At 47.2% G+C, this 14925-nt stretch overlaps 1 protein-coding gene across 1 annotated transcript; it reads right to left on the bottom strand.

The window, feature by feature from the left end:
• Positions 1 to 2696: 2696 nt before the first annotated feature.
• Positions 2697 to 14209, bottom strand: ODF3L1 (outer dense fiber of sperm tails 3 like 1). Its single transcript, XM_043980258.1, has 4 exons — positions 14080 to 14209; positions 13647 to 13757; positions 12065 to 12178; positions 2697 to 3178 (listed from the first exon to the last, which is right to left on the bottom strand). Exons 1-4 carry the CDS (start codon positions 14207 to 14209, stop codon positions 2697 to 2699), a joined length of 837 nt encoding a protein of 278 aa, XP_043836193.1.
• Between the last annotated feature and the right edge of the window lie 716 nt (positions 14210 to 14925).

Raw genomic sequence — 14925 nt, 5'->3', positions numbered from 1 at the left:
GAGTACCTGAGTTCAAATCTGGCCTCAGACACTTGACACTTACTAGCTGTGTGACCCTGGGCAAGTCACTTAACCCCCATTGCCCTGCCAAAAAAAAAAAAAGAAAAGAAAAAGAAAGAAAAGAAAGAATGGGGGAGAGAGACAGAGACAGAGAGAGACAGAGACAAGAGACAAACAAAAAAGGGTGAAGCAAAGTCAGAGAAAAAGAAACATACAAGAAACAACGATATCTCCAGAGAAAGAGAAGTGAATGAGCAAGAGGGCCAGAAATAATCAGAAAAAGAAAACAAAAAACTTTAAAAGGGGAAAAGGGAATCAACATTTATTAAGTGACTACTATGTACCAGACATTGTGCTGAACACACACTTTACAAATATTTTCTCATTTGGTGCTCATAACAACCCTCAGAGATAGGTGCTATTATTATTATCCCCATTTTGTAGACGAGGAAACCAAGCAGACTGAGATTAAGTGACTTTCCCAGAGGGTCTGAAATCAGAATTTAATTCAGGTCTTTCTGCCTCCAGGTTCAGTGCCCTAGACATTGAGCCACCAGCTGCCTAGCAATGAGGAAAAGGAAAGTGTGTGGGGATGGGGAACAGAAGTGGAAGGAACTGGTGAGGCTCTCCATACTGGTATAGCATGGGACTTTGTGCATGGCTCACAAGGAGGCAATAATAGACATCTCCAGCCTCTTCTCCCCAACCCCCATACTCTTCTCCAAGGAAGAATTTATTTCCTTTCTGAAGGGGAAGCTGAGGGTTGGAGCCAGAAACTTGACCACTCTGCTTTCCTCAGAGAGAGGGCATAGCAACTTAGAATTATATCTATATGCTCCCTTAAATATTATTCATCTAGAGGATATGATTTTGGGGTTCAAGCTAAACTGATCACTCTTTATTCATGTGGAAAGGACTCTCCCCTTCCTACCAAACACCAGTTCCACAATGAATACACATAATGAGTAGCAAAGAAACCCATTTATCAAAGTCGATAGCAAAACAGGAATCAGAGAAGGTTTACATAAAATATATGGCAGACTCTCTTATTGGGAACAAGTTAACTCAGCTCAAGCAATAGAATGAGGCCCAGATCTCTCCCAAAGGGAAATTCTCCCAAGTCTCAGTGTAGTGAGCTGGGGGTAGGGACATGATGGAGACTCCTGGCTTCTTTCATGCCAGCTTCTTCCCAGTCTTACTCTCCCTTTAAGCAACCTGAATTAGGATTGGAACCATCCATCTCCTCCCTCAAAGCTGGAAGCCAGAAATACTCAAAGCAACTGTCAAGACCCAAAGAGACTGGTAAAACTCAAAGAATATCAAGAGTCTGATTCTCCCATGTCTCCAACTCCATCCCACCCATCATTCTGGTGCAGGGCATTGATCTCAACCAATGAGGAGAGAGTCCTTTAATAATGGGCTTTGGGACCCAGGCTACACTGTCATGAAGAATGAAACTAACACTTCTTGGGGAAAAATTAGCATACCCGGTGGTTCTCATAGACAGTGCCAGGCCCTGGTTCTTGCAACACAAGCCAAGTTTGCCAACCTGGCCCATGAGGCCAAGGACAGTTGTATATGTTGAGGAAAGTCATGGTGGGACAGGCAAGGCTGGCCCCCAGAAGCCCTGTGAAAAAGCCTTAGGAAGTCCCAAAATACCCCACTACAATGCACCAGTTACCCCTCCTCACAATCCCCCATCAGAATTTTCTCCCTCTGGGATCAGCCCTGCCCTCTCCAGGATCCCAGATCCCAAAACCTGCCCTGGGAAGTGGAAATTAATTGGGTGTCATCATGGGAACTAGGACCTAGGTAGTTCCTCTCTCAAGTGGAAGAAGCTTATAAGATACTTTTTTTTTTTCAGACAAGAGGCCCATAAGGGAGAATGAAGGGGAGAGGGGATTCAAAGTGGTAAAACAAGAACAGGACTTCACAACTTTGTCCCAGGCTAGCCCTTGAGACCTACACATGTGCAGGCTCACACTTAATATACCATATGCAAATGCACATACATGCACATGCATTCACCTCTCCCTCATGTGCACATACACAGACCTCTACAAATACACACGTTTCTGCAAAGGTCCCCATGTGGCCCCATAGCTCTGGCCTGGGTGCCCAACATGTACTTCAATCTCACTCTGACAATAAGCCCCCAGGATCCCAACTCCCAGTGCTTTCTTTTCAATTGAATTGGGTTCAGGCCAATGTAATCAATGAGAGGGGAGACACAAGAAGGAGATTCATCACGTATCGAACCCTGGCATGAAATCCTTGGCCTTACTTAAATTCGTCCACTCATCTCCTCCATCCCTTCACTCATTCATTCACTTACACAAATATTCACTCACCTGTTCATTTAGTCACTCTTTCATTCCTTCCTTCATTCATTCAGCTAATCTTTATTTAGGATCTTCTGTATGCTAAACACTCAAATGAGACCATTTCTGCCACTGTACCAAGGTCAATTTTATTTAAGAAAAAAAAATACATACGTTTTAGTGGGGAAAAGCTATCCTAATGGGGGGGGGCAGTTATTAGGCAGGGGTTACAACTTGAGAGATGCCCCACAGACTATAACATCCTGAGCAAAGAAACTAAGCTCACCTCCAGAGGCCCCTTCTACTCCTGCTCTATACTCACGAGGAGGAGAGAGGAAAGGACTTTTGGTGGGGTGGGAAAGAGGAAGAGCAGGATCAATCCTTCACATCCACAACCAGTGGAGTGAGGTGAGGTGAATGCTTGATGCCAAAGGAGAAGGAAGGTGGCCGGGGCTTGTGCATGGTGACTGTTTGCACCTCGTGGGAACCAGGACCTGGGTAGTTTGTCTGGTCACGGGGGTACCCAAAGAGCTTGCCCATGGAGTAGATGGGGCTCCGGTTCTGGTAAACTGATGGCTCAGGCCTGGCATGCATGGCTGGGCCAGGGCCTTGGTAGACTTCCTTGTTGAAATACCATGGATCAGACAGGGAAGCAAAGCTATAACATGGGGCAGAGTGGTTGACAGGGGTGCCATACCCCAGCCGTCGGGGCTGTGGGTACTGGTTAGGGGCTGGGTTAGGGTCGGATACACGATACGGACAGCGGTAGCCCATAGTGTACTGGGGTGCGTGGCGTTCACCGGGGGGATGAACCTTCTCCCAGAAGTAGGTAGGGGGCGCTGGTGTAGACCACACACCTACAAGTCAAAGGGGACATCATTCAGGCAGGGTTAGCAGTAGGGTTAGAGATGGGAAAGAAAGCATAGGCCCAAGGCATGGATTTCCAGTTTGGCTTTGTCGTATCCCTAGTTCCCAGCAGGGCAGCCCTCTTAGGAGGAAGGTGTGGTCTCAGCTGGATACACATCTCAGGCCCTTCCCTGGGTGTAACATGCCTGGCTCCAGGGGGGTGGAATGACATGGGCACTGCCACAGACTGACATGATCCCAAGGAACACCAAGGCCACGCTCCCCACCCCTCCCACCATTCACAGAAGGGAGGGGGATCAGCCAAACACAGACCAAAGGAATGCCCGGAGGATGGCTAAGGCTTCTCAGCTTAATGAGAGGGTCCTCACTGACTTCTCTGCTAATCATAGCACTCCTCCAACTGCTCCTGAGATCGTTCTAAGACACCCCTCTATGGGAGACATTTAAAAAAGAGAATCACTGGGCTTTGGAGAAGGACACCAGAGAGATGCCAGAGACCAGTGAGAGGAGACACTGAGATGATGTCTCACCTCTGGTGACCTGTCTATGAAAGACTCTTCAGGGCCTCATCTCTCTGGTCACATGAAGCACCCTGAAGAACTCAAGATGGCATCAAGGGGCAGGGCAGTCGTTACAGGAGCAGATGGCTGTAAGAAGGAGACCACCTCATGCCCATTACCTTTAAGACAAAATGCCTTGTGGAGGGGAGGGGAGGGAGGAGTGGTGGTCATGATCCCCTCCCAAGAGAATCTGTGGTAATGTCTGAGGAACAACACAGGCAGAAAACTGGGTAGGAGAAACTAATGTCCAACCTTCCTGGGAACAAGAGATGCCCCTCTTCTCTGAAGTTTTAGAGTTGCTGCTGTTGATTTCTTCTTCACTGTGACAGAGTCCATTTCAACTAGATGTGAATGAGTAACCCTTTCAGGGCTCATGCAAAATGGGGGAAAGATTTGGATCTCAATGGAAAAGGGCCTGAGCCATGAGATAGTTATAAGTTATTATATTTATGTCCCAATTTGATAGCCAAGAAAAGCCCTGGGGAAAATCAAGGCATTGGGAAATGGTCATTTCATGAAGGCAAGATTATAACAGCCCAAGTTTTGAGCCCTGCTCAGTACTTTGACCAGATAATTTGACTCAGCAATCTACCCAGCTTCTGAAATGGCTACTTCATTTAGGGATGTCCCATGACCATGCTGGGGCACCTTGAAAGTACAGTAGCCATCTCAAGCTATCCCTCCCAGTGTTTATACATGAAACACTATTCCTCCTTGCATCAAAATAAAGATATTATCTCCAATCCAAGACATGATGGTCCTCACAATTCTTCATGCAACCCCACACAAATGGGAGCTTGTCATTCCTCTTGTTGTGATACAAAGATTGACTTAGGACAGGAGATGTGAAACAATAAATAGACATTCAATGCTTAAATGCTTGGCGATCATTAATGAGCCCAAGGACCAATTGTTCATACTCTGTGAGGATCTCCATACTAGGATGTGGACCTGGGCTCCAGGGACCAAGAAGAGGGTTTTTATTCTTTACCCGTTCCTTTGCTTTTTCTCCGGTCTCATGATTGCCACATAATGCTCTGGATTTGGAGCCATAGAATATGCATTTCTCCTTCACCAAAGCAATCACTAGGGCTTCAGAACATTGACAAGACAAAGTTATGGGGTTTTCCCTAAGGCCCACCTGAAATGTGAACTTCCCTGGGCCAAAGAGAATGACATCCTTCTTTTAAGAAACTATCAAATAGGTATATATTAAATTTCTTTGCAAACGCTACATAGAAAAGCAACAAGGGGCAGCTAGGTGGTGCAGTAGATAGAGCACCAGCCCTGGATTCAGGAGGACCTGAGTTCAAATCAGACACTTGACACTTACTAGCTGTGTGAGCCTGGGCAAGTCTCTTAACCTTCATTGCCCCGCAAAAAGAAAAAGAAAAGTAACAAAGCCAGACTTCCTCCACATTTGGTTTGCCCCTGGCCTACTAAGTGGTAAATTGTTGTAAGGAACATCCACATTTCTAACAGCACCTAGAGGGCCTTCCAAAACTTAGCCGTGAAATGAAAACTCTAATTGGAAACAACCTCTGCCAAGAAAAATCACAGCCAGATTTATTCCTTCAAGAACAACAGTCCTATAGACATTGTAGGCAATTTCAGGCAAGGAATAAGTGGCCCATAGTGCTATTTCTATGAGACTAGGTCAAAGCTGTCACAGAACTTGGGCCTGGTTGACAACATGGTCATATGGGGCACCGCCAAATGCAGAAGAACTGCATCTTCCTGTTACCAATTCCAACAATGTTCGCACATAGAACACTAATCATCAAGTATCCAATCCAGCTGCCAATGTCAGCAAATCAGGTTGTTCTAACCTCACTCCAAGATGACTTGCACTCAGGACAATATGATGGCTTCTTTTCATCCTTACTTCCTAACTTCAGACCTTGTGTGAGAGCCAAAACCCTTCTTGAGGTAATGGCTGGGCTTGTTCTCAGTTTCATTTTGTGTCTTCTTGGCTCCTGCTACTTTCTTCATGTAATGAATGTTGTATTATTCTAGAATCTCGGGGAAAGTTCAAGCTGGGAACCTTGCAAGCACTCAGTGCACTACCCCTCCTGGTGTGAGCTCTGCAAGTTACTGACGTGGGCTTGGATCCCAGCAACACAACTGCAGACGTGCCCCAGGTTGGAGCTCCAGGAGACTGCTTCCAGACTCCATCATCCAACTGGAAAGTTCTACATGTTCAAAGTGACAGCACAGAAGGCTCCCCTATGATTTAAAGCTTCTTGACCTGGTTCTTCTGCTGCAGGGTTCAGATTGGACTAGGAGATGGATCTGAGACATTGTCCTGCTCTGGAATAAGTCATAGAGCTACTGCTCACTTCTATACTTGCTCTTAGTTTAGTAAAAAGCCCATGACCATTCCATTTCTCAATTTTTACCCCTCAGCAAGTTCCCTAGTTGGTCCAGATTGGATGTGACCCAACACTGGGAAATAAGTGGCAGCTGCTACTTGGTACCTGTTCCTACTCCCTGTAGTGTCATGCCCTTCTATTCCATATCTGGGGATTCTTCTCATTAGAGTACATAGCATCAGCCCTCTTTAAGTCTCTGTACTGTAATGTTCCTCAATGCCACCCTGGCTAGACCCCATTTCTAGTGTCTGTAGCACTTTTTTGTGTCTCCCTATGCTGGCCAGAAGAAATGATGATTTTTTTCTCTTATATTTCTCAATCACAGCCTGGTGTAATTTTCAAGATCATTTTGAAATAGTTATCTGGATAGAACTTGGCTCTGTTTCTTCCTGCTATTCCACCATCTTGGCTAGTCCCTAACCATGCTTTCTTATCACTACTCAACAATGCTGGTATTATAAGAAAACACTAGAACCTACAACAGAGGGAAAGCAAACTACCAAATGCCCTCAAATTCACACTGTTTCCCTGTGGACCAGTTGAGCTTCCAACCCCAAGCCTTCACATGTACTTATTTTTTTATCTCAATGAAACAGTGCTCTAAATTCCCAAACAACTCTCATTCATGCACACTTATTCTCCTCACTCTGTACTATTTACCAGAACTCCTTCCACACACCCAGGAGCCTCATTTACATGGCAGTTCCTCTTTTGCCAGCATCCAAACCAGTAAATAATACCAACATGTTCTTTACTCTAAGTACAAGCATCCCTCTCAAGGAAAAATCCCAAAAACAGGAGCATCCCCTGAGCACGGCAGCCCAAAGGAACATGTCTGCTTCCAACAAACTGAATTATTGTGATCAGTAAGGATCATAACCAGGGATATGCTGGTAAATGTTTAACAACTGGCTCTACTTTTAAGTTTAATCTGAATTACTAACATTTTCTCCAACACTTTCTTAAGTCTAGATAATCAATAAGACAATAAATCAAGCCTTGATTTGTAGCATTTCTCAATATCCAAGGTATAAATGACCACAATGAAAGGTTAACAATTGTCTCTAGAGACCTGGTTTGAGTGTACTCCAGCACACTCCTGAAATTGACACATATCCTCTAAGTAGTATTGTCAGGTCTCCCAGGGCAGTTTTGATGGCCAACTATTCCCTGCCTACCCTAGCATAATTTCCCTCCACCACCATGACTTAACAGGAGCTACAGGACAGAGGTTCCCCATTTTGCCCTTCCTCCCTCCCTGACACATCAATATCACATTCTTGGTCTTGATTCCAATACTTCCTCTTCTCCTCCCTGAAATCTCTCAAGTGGACTATTAATTATCATGTCTATTATTATTGCCAGGCCTTTGGAGACCAAAGGCTATGCCAACGTAGTCATTGGTTTCCACAAAACACAGACTTGAAGGATTTGTGTGGTCCTAGTTTCCAGGCTTTCACAACTGCCTCCAACAGTGACCAGAGAGACTTTTCCTATTCAGTTCCCCATTGAGAATTTCTGTCTCTCAATGTCCCATAACTTCTGGTACAGAAATGCCAGAGGTAAGAGGTCAGAAGGCACTGTCAAAAGCATAGCTATCTCAAATCTGGCCTCAGACACTTGACACTTACTAGCTGTGTGACCCTGGACAAGTCACTTAACCCTCATTGCCCTGCAAAACAAATAAACAAACAAAAGCATAGCTATCTTGGTCCTTATGATGGAGTCAGTACTGACCAAACTGTCCAATATTCTCTGAGCTCCAAACCTCAGGCAGGCTACTATGTGATCCATCACACAAGACATAATCAGGGGGGCAGCTAGGTGGCGCAGTGGATAGAGCACCAGCCCTGGAGTCAGGAGTACCTGAGTTCAAATCCAGTCTCAGACACTTAACACTTACTAGTTGTGTGACCCTGGGCAAGTCACTTTAACCCCAATTACCTCACTAAAAAAAAAAAAAAAAAACATAATCAGGGATGGAAACAATGCAGGGGAACACAAACACATACAGAAAGGGAAACCTCCCTGGAGTGCTATAGTCTGCGAAACCATACTACTCTACCACCTCTCATGCTCTCAGTATCTGTCGGCACAATATAAAGGCTGGTCTAGGAACAAAGGTCCTGGCTCTCTCTGCCTATAGACAGCCTCAGAACAAGAAAGATGCGGCTGCCCTCTGAGGGTTTTGGCATCACGGGCTGCCTTCCTGGACCCACAGTTCAATTTCTCTGCCTCCCTGACTGCACTAACATTATCAGTCATTGAAAATGTAGGGGGAAATGCATGGTTAAAGTTAACAGCACCTCCAATATGCTGCAAGGTTAACTTAACTGAGCCCCTCCCCATCAAACTAAATCCACTCCTCACTAGACTGACAACAAAGACCCGAGGCTCCATGGAGGGGAAACAGAGCCCCTGATGCTAACTTGGATAATCGCTCTCACCGGAGGACTGAGGTCTCCTCCGGGCGGCCAGTAGTCTGGGCTCTGGACTAGCCTATCCTCCCTTTACTTCCTCTCAAGGTTCTTGGTCTTGAATCTAGCACTTTCTCCTCTCCTCCCATCAATCCCTCAAATGGGCTATCGCGTCTATTACTCCCGCCAGACCTCTGAAGACCAAGTGTCCTGCTGGGTATTTCTTGAGTTCCTTCCTCAGACCTCGAGATCTATCTATCCCTAGAGCTTCTTCTCAGACTGAAATAGCCCTTGACTGACAAAACTTCATGTACAAGCAACCACTGCCTTCCTGACTCTTTCCCGACTGTCTTTGATTATGCCACATGCCTCAGGTGTAGGGATCCAAGAACTCAGAAACTCCTACTTTGAAATGCTAATGATTCTCCAGCAGGGGCGCTCCCTTCCTCCATAAAAAGAACTGAATCACAGATTGTTGGAAAAGACCTCGACAATCCTGAGAAAGAATCACAGCCCCAACAGATAAAGAAGTGGTCATTCAGCCTCTGCTCAAAGACCGGTGAGGTCTCAAGCTGGCTCATTCCACCTTGGGTCAGCTCAAGCCTCAGTTGGCCTTTTCACCACTTCCACCATTGGTCCTGGTTCTGCTCTCTGGGGCCAAACAGAACAAATATATGTGTGTATGCATACATATATACAGACGTGTGTATACATATATGCATACGTATTTCTGTCTGTATATTGACATACACACATACCTATATACATACATATATGTATATGCATATGGAAACGGAAATCTATCCACCACTACCATTCTCTTAGATGTCCCCTGAGCCATAAACACCTCTAAATCACAGCGTTGCTCCTGCTAATCCTTGTGCAACCTGAACTAGCCTTTCTCCACTTGTGTAAAAAGAGAAGGCTGGCTTCACAGTGCCACGATGGTTGTGACCATAAGGAAGCCAGAGGTCTAGAAGGGAGCAACTTGTTTGTAAACCAGGGTGTGTATGTGCTGAGGCTGATGGATTGAGTTCTGGGGTCCTGAGAGGCCATAGGCCTCAGATAATTGGGTGTCCACACTAAGTCTGCTGAGCCCATGAGGGTGAAGAGCTACCAGGCTCCCTAAGGAGGGGTGAACCAACCCAGGTCAGAGCCAGAGAACGGATTAAAGTTTTTGCACCAGTCAGTGCTGGCATCTAACCCTAGGCAAGATAGGGAGAGCAAGACCCAAAAGAAAAAAGAGGTCACCAGGGTCATTATCTGGGGCCCAGAACGTCAGCTCCTGGTGCCAATGACCCTGACAAGGACACCACTTCTGCCTCTCAGGTCGACTCCAGCCGATCTATAAAAGTAGAGAGAGTTCAAAATAGTGAACCAGCGTTTCTAAATTGGCTGCAGAGCTGGCTGTGGTGCAGGAACAAGTGAAGGAGCCAGACAAGGCCTCTATGGGACTCCGGGGAGATTGGCTTCCTGGGTGGCTCTCCCTCTGTGCCCGTGGGTTCCCCATCTGTTGCACTAGATAGCATTAGTAGCGGTCTGTACTGCCCAACTGATGGATATACAATGCACAGCAAAGGTCTTAGGCAAGGTCGGCACTGTGTCCCTGTGACTAGTAAGATAGTTGCATCATTGATAATACTTTCCAAGAACTTTCCTATTCTCTCAGTCATACCTGTGCTGTCATGGACCATGGGAATCTATAGTCACAGTTTACAGAATACTGACAGTGTAATTCTTATATCCCTGTCCCTTAGGGGGACAACAGCTCCACCAGGAAGATATTGCACAATCAGACACACGATTAACTCCTGACTCTCAGGCTTAGGTCATTGCAGAGCATCCTCAGAAGTTAATGTGCCCACATCAAGGTGCCAGGTGATAAAGATCAAGACACCACCACATGCTCCTTGATCTATGGAGCACACCTGATGTCTTAGTGGCTCAGCCTGTCCTTCCCTCCTTGCACATCCTCTCATTGCAACCACAAAATCCTTTCAGACAATACCACAGCTGCACCAACCAGGCTTGCATTACTCCAACACCAAAATACTCAAGGAAATACTGCCTGAGGTAGAGTTGCTGGTGTAATTATCCAAATGCCCTGCATGGGGTGCTAACAGTTACATCTGGAATTTCCATTTCTAAAAGCAGGGGGAAGGTTTAGAATGTGGTGAAACAGAAGGAAGCCGAGTTGTTGCCCCAGGGAATGGTGGGAAGTAGGAGCGCAGGCTAGAAGCAGTTCCCTGCTACATCTCCCAGATGAGGCACACCCTCGTCTCTTCCCAATCCCAACCTATTCAGATCTCCCCTCCAAGTAGAATTCACAACAGTGTCCATTCCCACATCCACACACCCCTTCCTGACTGCATGCTTCTTCCCCCCTCCCCATTTCCTGGTCACAGCCCTTCTCCCTCTCCTTCCCATGAAATGAACTACCAGAGGAGAGGCATGCTGCCCAAGATCAGGGTATATGTGGTGAGAAGGCATTGGCAGATGCCTCAAGAGTCAGCAACAGGTAGGTGGTGCAGCGGATAGAACCCTAGGCCTGCAATCAGGAAGACTGGAGTTCAAATCCAGCCCCAGACACTGACTAGCTGTGTGATCCTGGGCAAATCGCTTAACTGCTATCCGCCTCAGTTCCCTCAACTGCAAAAAAATGGGAATACTAATATCACTATCTCCCAGGGTTGTTGGGGACTTAGCACAGTACCTGCCACATAGTAGGTACTTAATAAATGCCTGTTCCCTTCCATATACTGAGAGAGGGAATTCTGGGCTCCTCAAGTTCGTGATGTCATAACGCTGGCACTAGAGCATCAGTACCGGAGCATCCATGAACGTTGCAATGCCAGCATCCAGAAGAGGTTTTGGAAGATCTATCCACAGACCCGCGTCATGTCCCATGGAGGCATCTATAGTGTTGGGCCTGCAGCAGCACAGGTGCGACAGATCAAGGAGGAAGCATGTCCTATATGCTGGTTACGACACCAATACCCAAGAGCACCCCCAGACCATCCCTGGCTTGTCATGGTTTGGTGAAGCGTCCACAGAAATGTATCTGCAGCAGAGTGCGGAGCAGGGCAGGTTAGTGCGCCGCTCTGTGGCATGGTCGATGCAACAAGACAAGAAAGAAGGGAGAGGGGGTGCCAAGCACTTCGATGCTTGCTGCTCCTCTCCGTAACCCTGCTAACTTCCACCACTTCATAGACCATCACTTTGATTCTGTCTTCGGCTTCCTGACTTGTCCACTACATCTGATCATCCTGGTGAACTCTGGCTCCACGCAGCCTCTTAGTCCTCTCCCCTCCTCCCCAACTTCCTCCATTTCTCTCTCCCCCAACAAATGCCCACCCGACTTCTCCTCCTCCTCCCAGAGACAGCGAATCAGACTCCCCCAGCACTGGGACAGGTCCAGGTGGTAATGTGTGGTCCGTCTTGAATCCTCTCCTTCTTAAACAACGTCGACAGAAAGTTTCACCAGCCCACACCTCCCAATCCCTAGTGACAGCCCGGCACCATCTTACGTAGGTTTGCTATCCGTTCTTCCATCGGAACCTGGGAGCAGCTCGACACTCCAAAGCGGGTGACCCGGGGGTCATAGTAGTGGCAGGGCCCAGGACTGCAGGTATCAGTGGTCCCTGTGGAGGGGAGGGAAGAGCGTGTCAGGCCCAAGGCCAAGCTTTCTGACCAGAACCAAAGGCTGGGACCCACAGTAGTAACTCCCTCTGAGTGACAGAACTGAACAGGACCTGCCAAGATCATGCAGCCCACCCCCCTGCCCTGTAGCAGCACTTCCCTTTTCAAGTGTCTTTAGGTCTTATAGGGAACCAAGAGGCTGGCACTTGGGGGGCATATGTCTGACCAAAGAGGCCCTTTCCTGGAAGGATTAGCCACCACAAGGAGTCACTAATCTGGGTTGGAGTTCTTCCACTGTTCTGAGTCCTGCTAAAGAGATACACATATCAGGACCAAGGGGCCTCTGGGAAAAGAGCACTAAGAAATGCCATAAACTGAGTTAGATTAGCAGAGACCTAATTTGAAAGAAATTAGAGAGGGTCATAGAAACACATCTATAGGCAAATAATAGTTCAATAAATCATCATCCCAGGGGGCAGCTAGGTGGTACTGTGGATAGAGCACTGGTCCTGGATTCAGGAGGACCTGAGTTCAAATCCAGCCTCAGACACTTGACACTTACTAGCTGTGTGACCCTGGGCAAGTCACTTAACCCTCATTGCCCTGCAAAAAAAAAAACAAAAAATAAAACAAAACAAAAAATCAATCAATCAATCATGATCCTAAGGGAGGCTTCTCTTACAGAGCCCCAGCCTTGTTTTAATCTTTCTACAGGAGTTAGGGTTAAGTCAGTGTCTACCTCAAAGACACAGTGACATATTGAGATAACAGCAGGATCAGGCACCACCATGACTCATATAGCCCAAGGCTCCTGCCACAAGATCTATGAAAAGAGAGTTAAGTAACTCTGTCCTAGGCTAGTGTAAAAGGCTGCAGCCTGGCCTTGGGGACTGGGGTGAGTTTGCGGGGAGGGAACATTTGGAAAGCTTGTTCCATAAGGACCACTCTCTGGAGAGACTTAAATAAAAAGACCTTCCTAATCTGGAGAAAACTAGGCTAAGAGCATCATCAGATCAACATTTAGAGCTGAAAGAGATCTTCAAAGGTCATCTAATCTAACCCTTTCATTTTACAGATACGGAAATTAAAGCAGAAGAAGGCCAAGTGACTTGCCCACCATCCTGTGGATAGGAAGTATCAGTCAGAATGTGAAGCCTGGTCCTTTGGCTTCAGCTCTTTCCAGAAGACCATCCGACCTCCCATTTATTGAGCATTAGTGCATATTTTCAGGACCAGGATCACTGAAGGGTGATTTCTGCCCCCACAAACACCCTACACCCCAACTTCCATATCCACCCACTACAGAAGCATTTAAGACACTGCCCTGCCCCATTCTCTTCCTCAAACAACAGGGCTTAGCTGAGTCTGGGAGGGAAGAGTAGCTTCCACTTGTCCTTGGTAACACACTCTGCCCACCCCACCTCCCCCTTGCTCCCATTCTCCATCCCTACTTCTTCCCCAGAATCTCACGCTTCTCTGAATGCCCGATGTGGAAAGTGTAGGCTGGTGCTCTGTGCATGGAGACATCGTGGCCCAAGTAGCCTGTGCAAGATGGGCGGAGGTACCTCCCAGGCCCAGGACCTAGTAGAGATAGAGAAGAAGGCAAGGAGAAAAGTCAATCCATCAGAAGCTGGTATGCCTCTGTCTTCCTAGGAACGATGAACAAGGACACCCTTGCCCATCACTGGTGAAACGACCAGCTCTCAATGCCATATGATAAGGTAACAAGGAAGACAACCCCGCCCTCTCAGTTCCCACTCTTGCCATCAACATTTCCCCTAACACTGCCTGAAATTTTGTCATTGGAGTTTTATTCCTTTGTGTTATGGCCTTGTGCCCTATTATACTGCTATCCCCAAATCCCAGGAGCCTTCTTTGGAATGGGGATGAGGTCTCCACTCACTCTTCAAGAGGGCCATAAGGACTGGGGTCTGCATAACTTCCTGCCTTGAGGGTCCTGGTGAGAGACTCTCCTGTGAACGCTCAGCATAGAAGACAACTTTCTTCAGTTTTTTCAGTTTCTTGGCCCCCATGGTGAGGGGCCTGGGGTGCAGGTAGGAAGAATGGGTTAGCAGGGACTAAAGCTGGGAGTCAGGCCCTAAACAAACAAGTAGCCAGCTGGCTCCATCTGTGGTATGTGGGGGGAGCGGGATTCCCCCCCCGCCCCCGCACACCTCCCAGAGCTCCCTATCTTTTTCTGTTTCTCTTTCACTCCCCCCGCAAAATTCGGCCTCTCTCGGCTCCACTCCTCTGGCCCATTCAGCAGGGCCTGGGCACAGCCCAAGCTCCTCTCACCACTACCCTCTCTGGTTGAAGCCGACTAGAAAAGAAGATGGCAGTTGGAGTTCAGTGAAGGTCGTGGGGGGATGACATCAGATTGGAATTTGGAATCTGGAGGTGTGTTTATTTCTCCGTTGCCATGGAGCCCAGACAATGAGTTGGAGGTTCTTGTGCAGACCCCATCTGCAGAACCCTTTGGATTTAGCCTGTTCCCTTCACCCACCAATAGCTCCCAGGAGAAATAAATAGGAGCTGAGGAGGGGATGATGTTCCAGAGTTGGGGGGAGGGGAGAAGGGGGCAAGGAGGTACCCAAGACTTAGAAGGGAGATTGGTCGTGTTACCAGAAAACTAGGTCATGTCATTTTCTTATAAGGTTGGGGAAAGAGTCTGACAGGCAGACAAGTGGAATTATAGAATATTAGCAGAGCTAGAAGGGACCCTAGAGATATCCCAGGGATTCAGCTCCTT

This window comes from Dromiciops gliroides, chromosome 2 (assembly GCF_019393635.1).
Source record: "Dromiciops gliroides isolate mDroGli1 chromosome 2, mDroGli1.pri, whole genome shotgun sequence".
NCBI classification, from domain to species: domain Eukaryota; kingdom Metazoa; phylum Chordata; class Mammalia; order Microbiotheria; family Microbiotheriidae; genus Dromiciops; species Dromiciops gliroides.
This window is presented reverse-complemented; position numbering and strand designations above follow the sequence as displayed.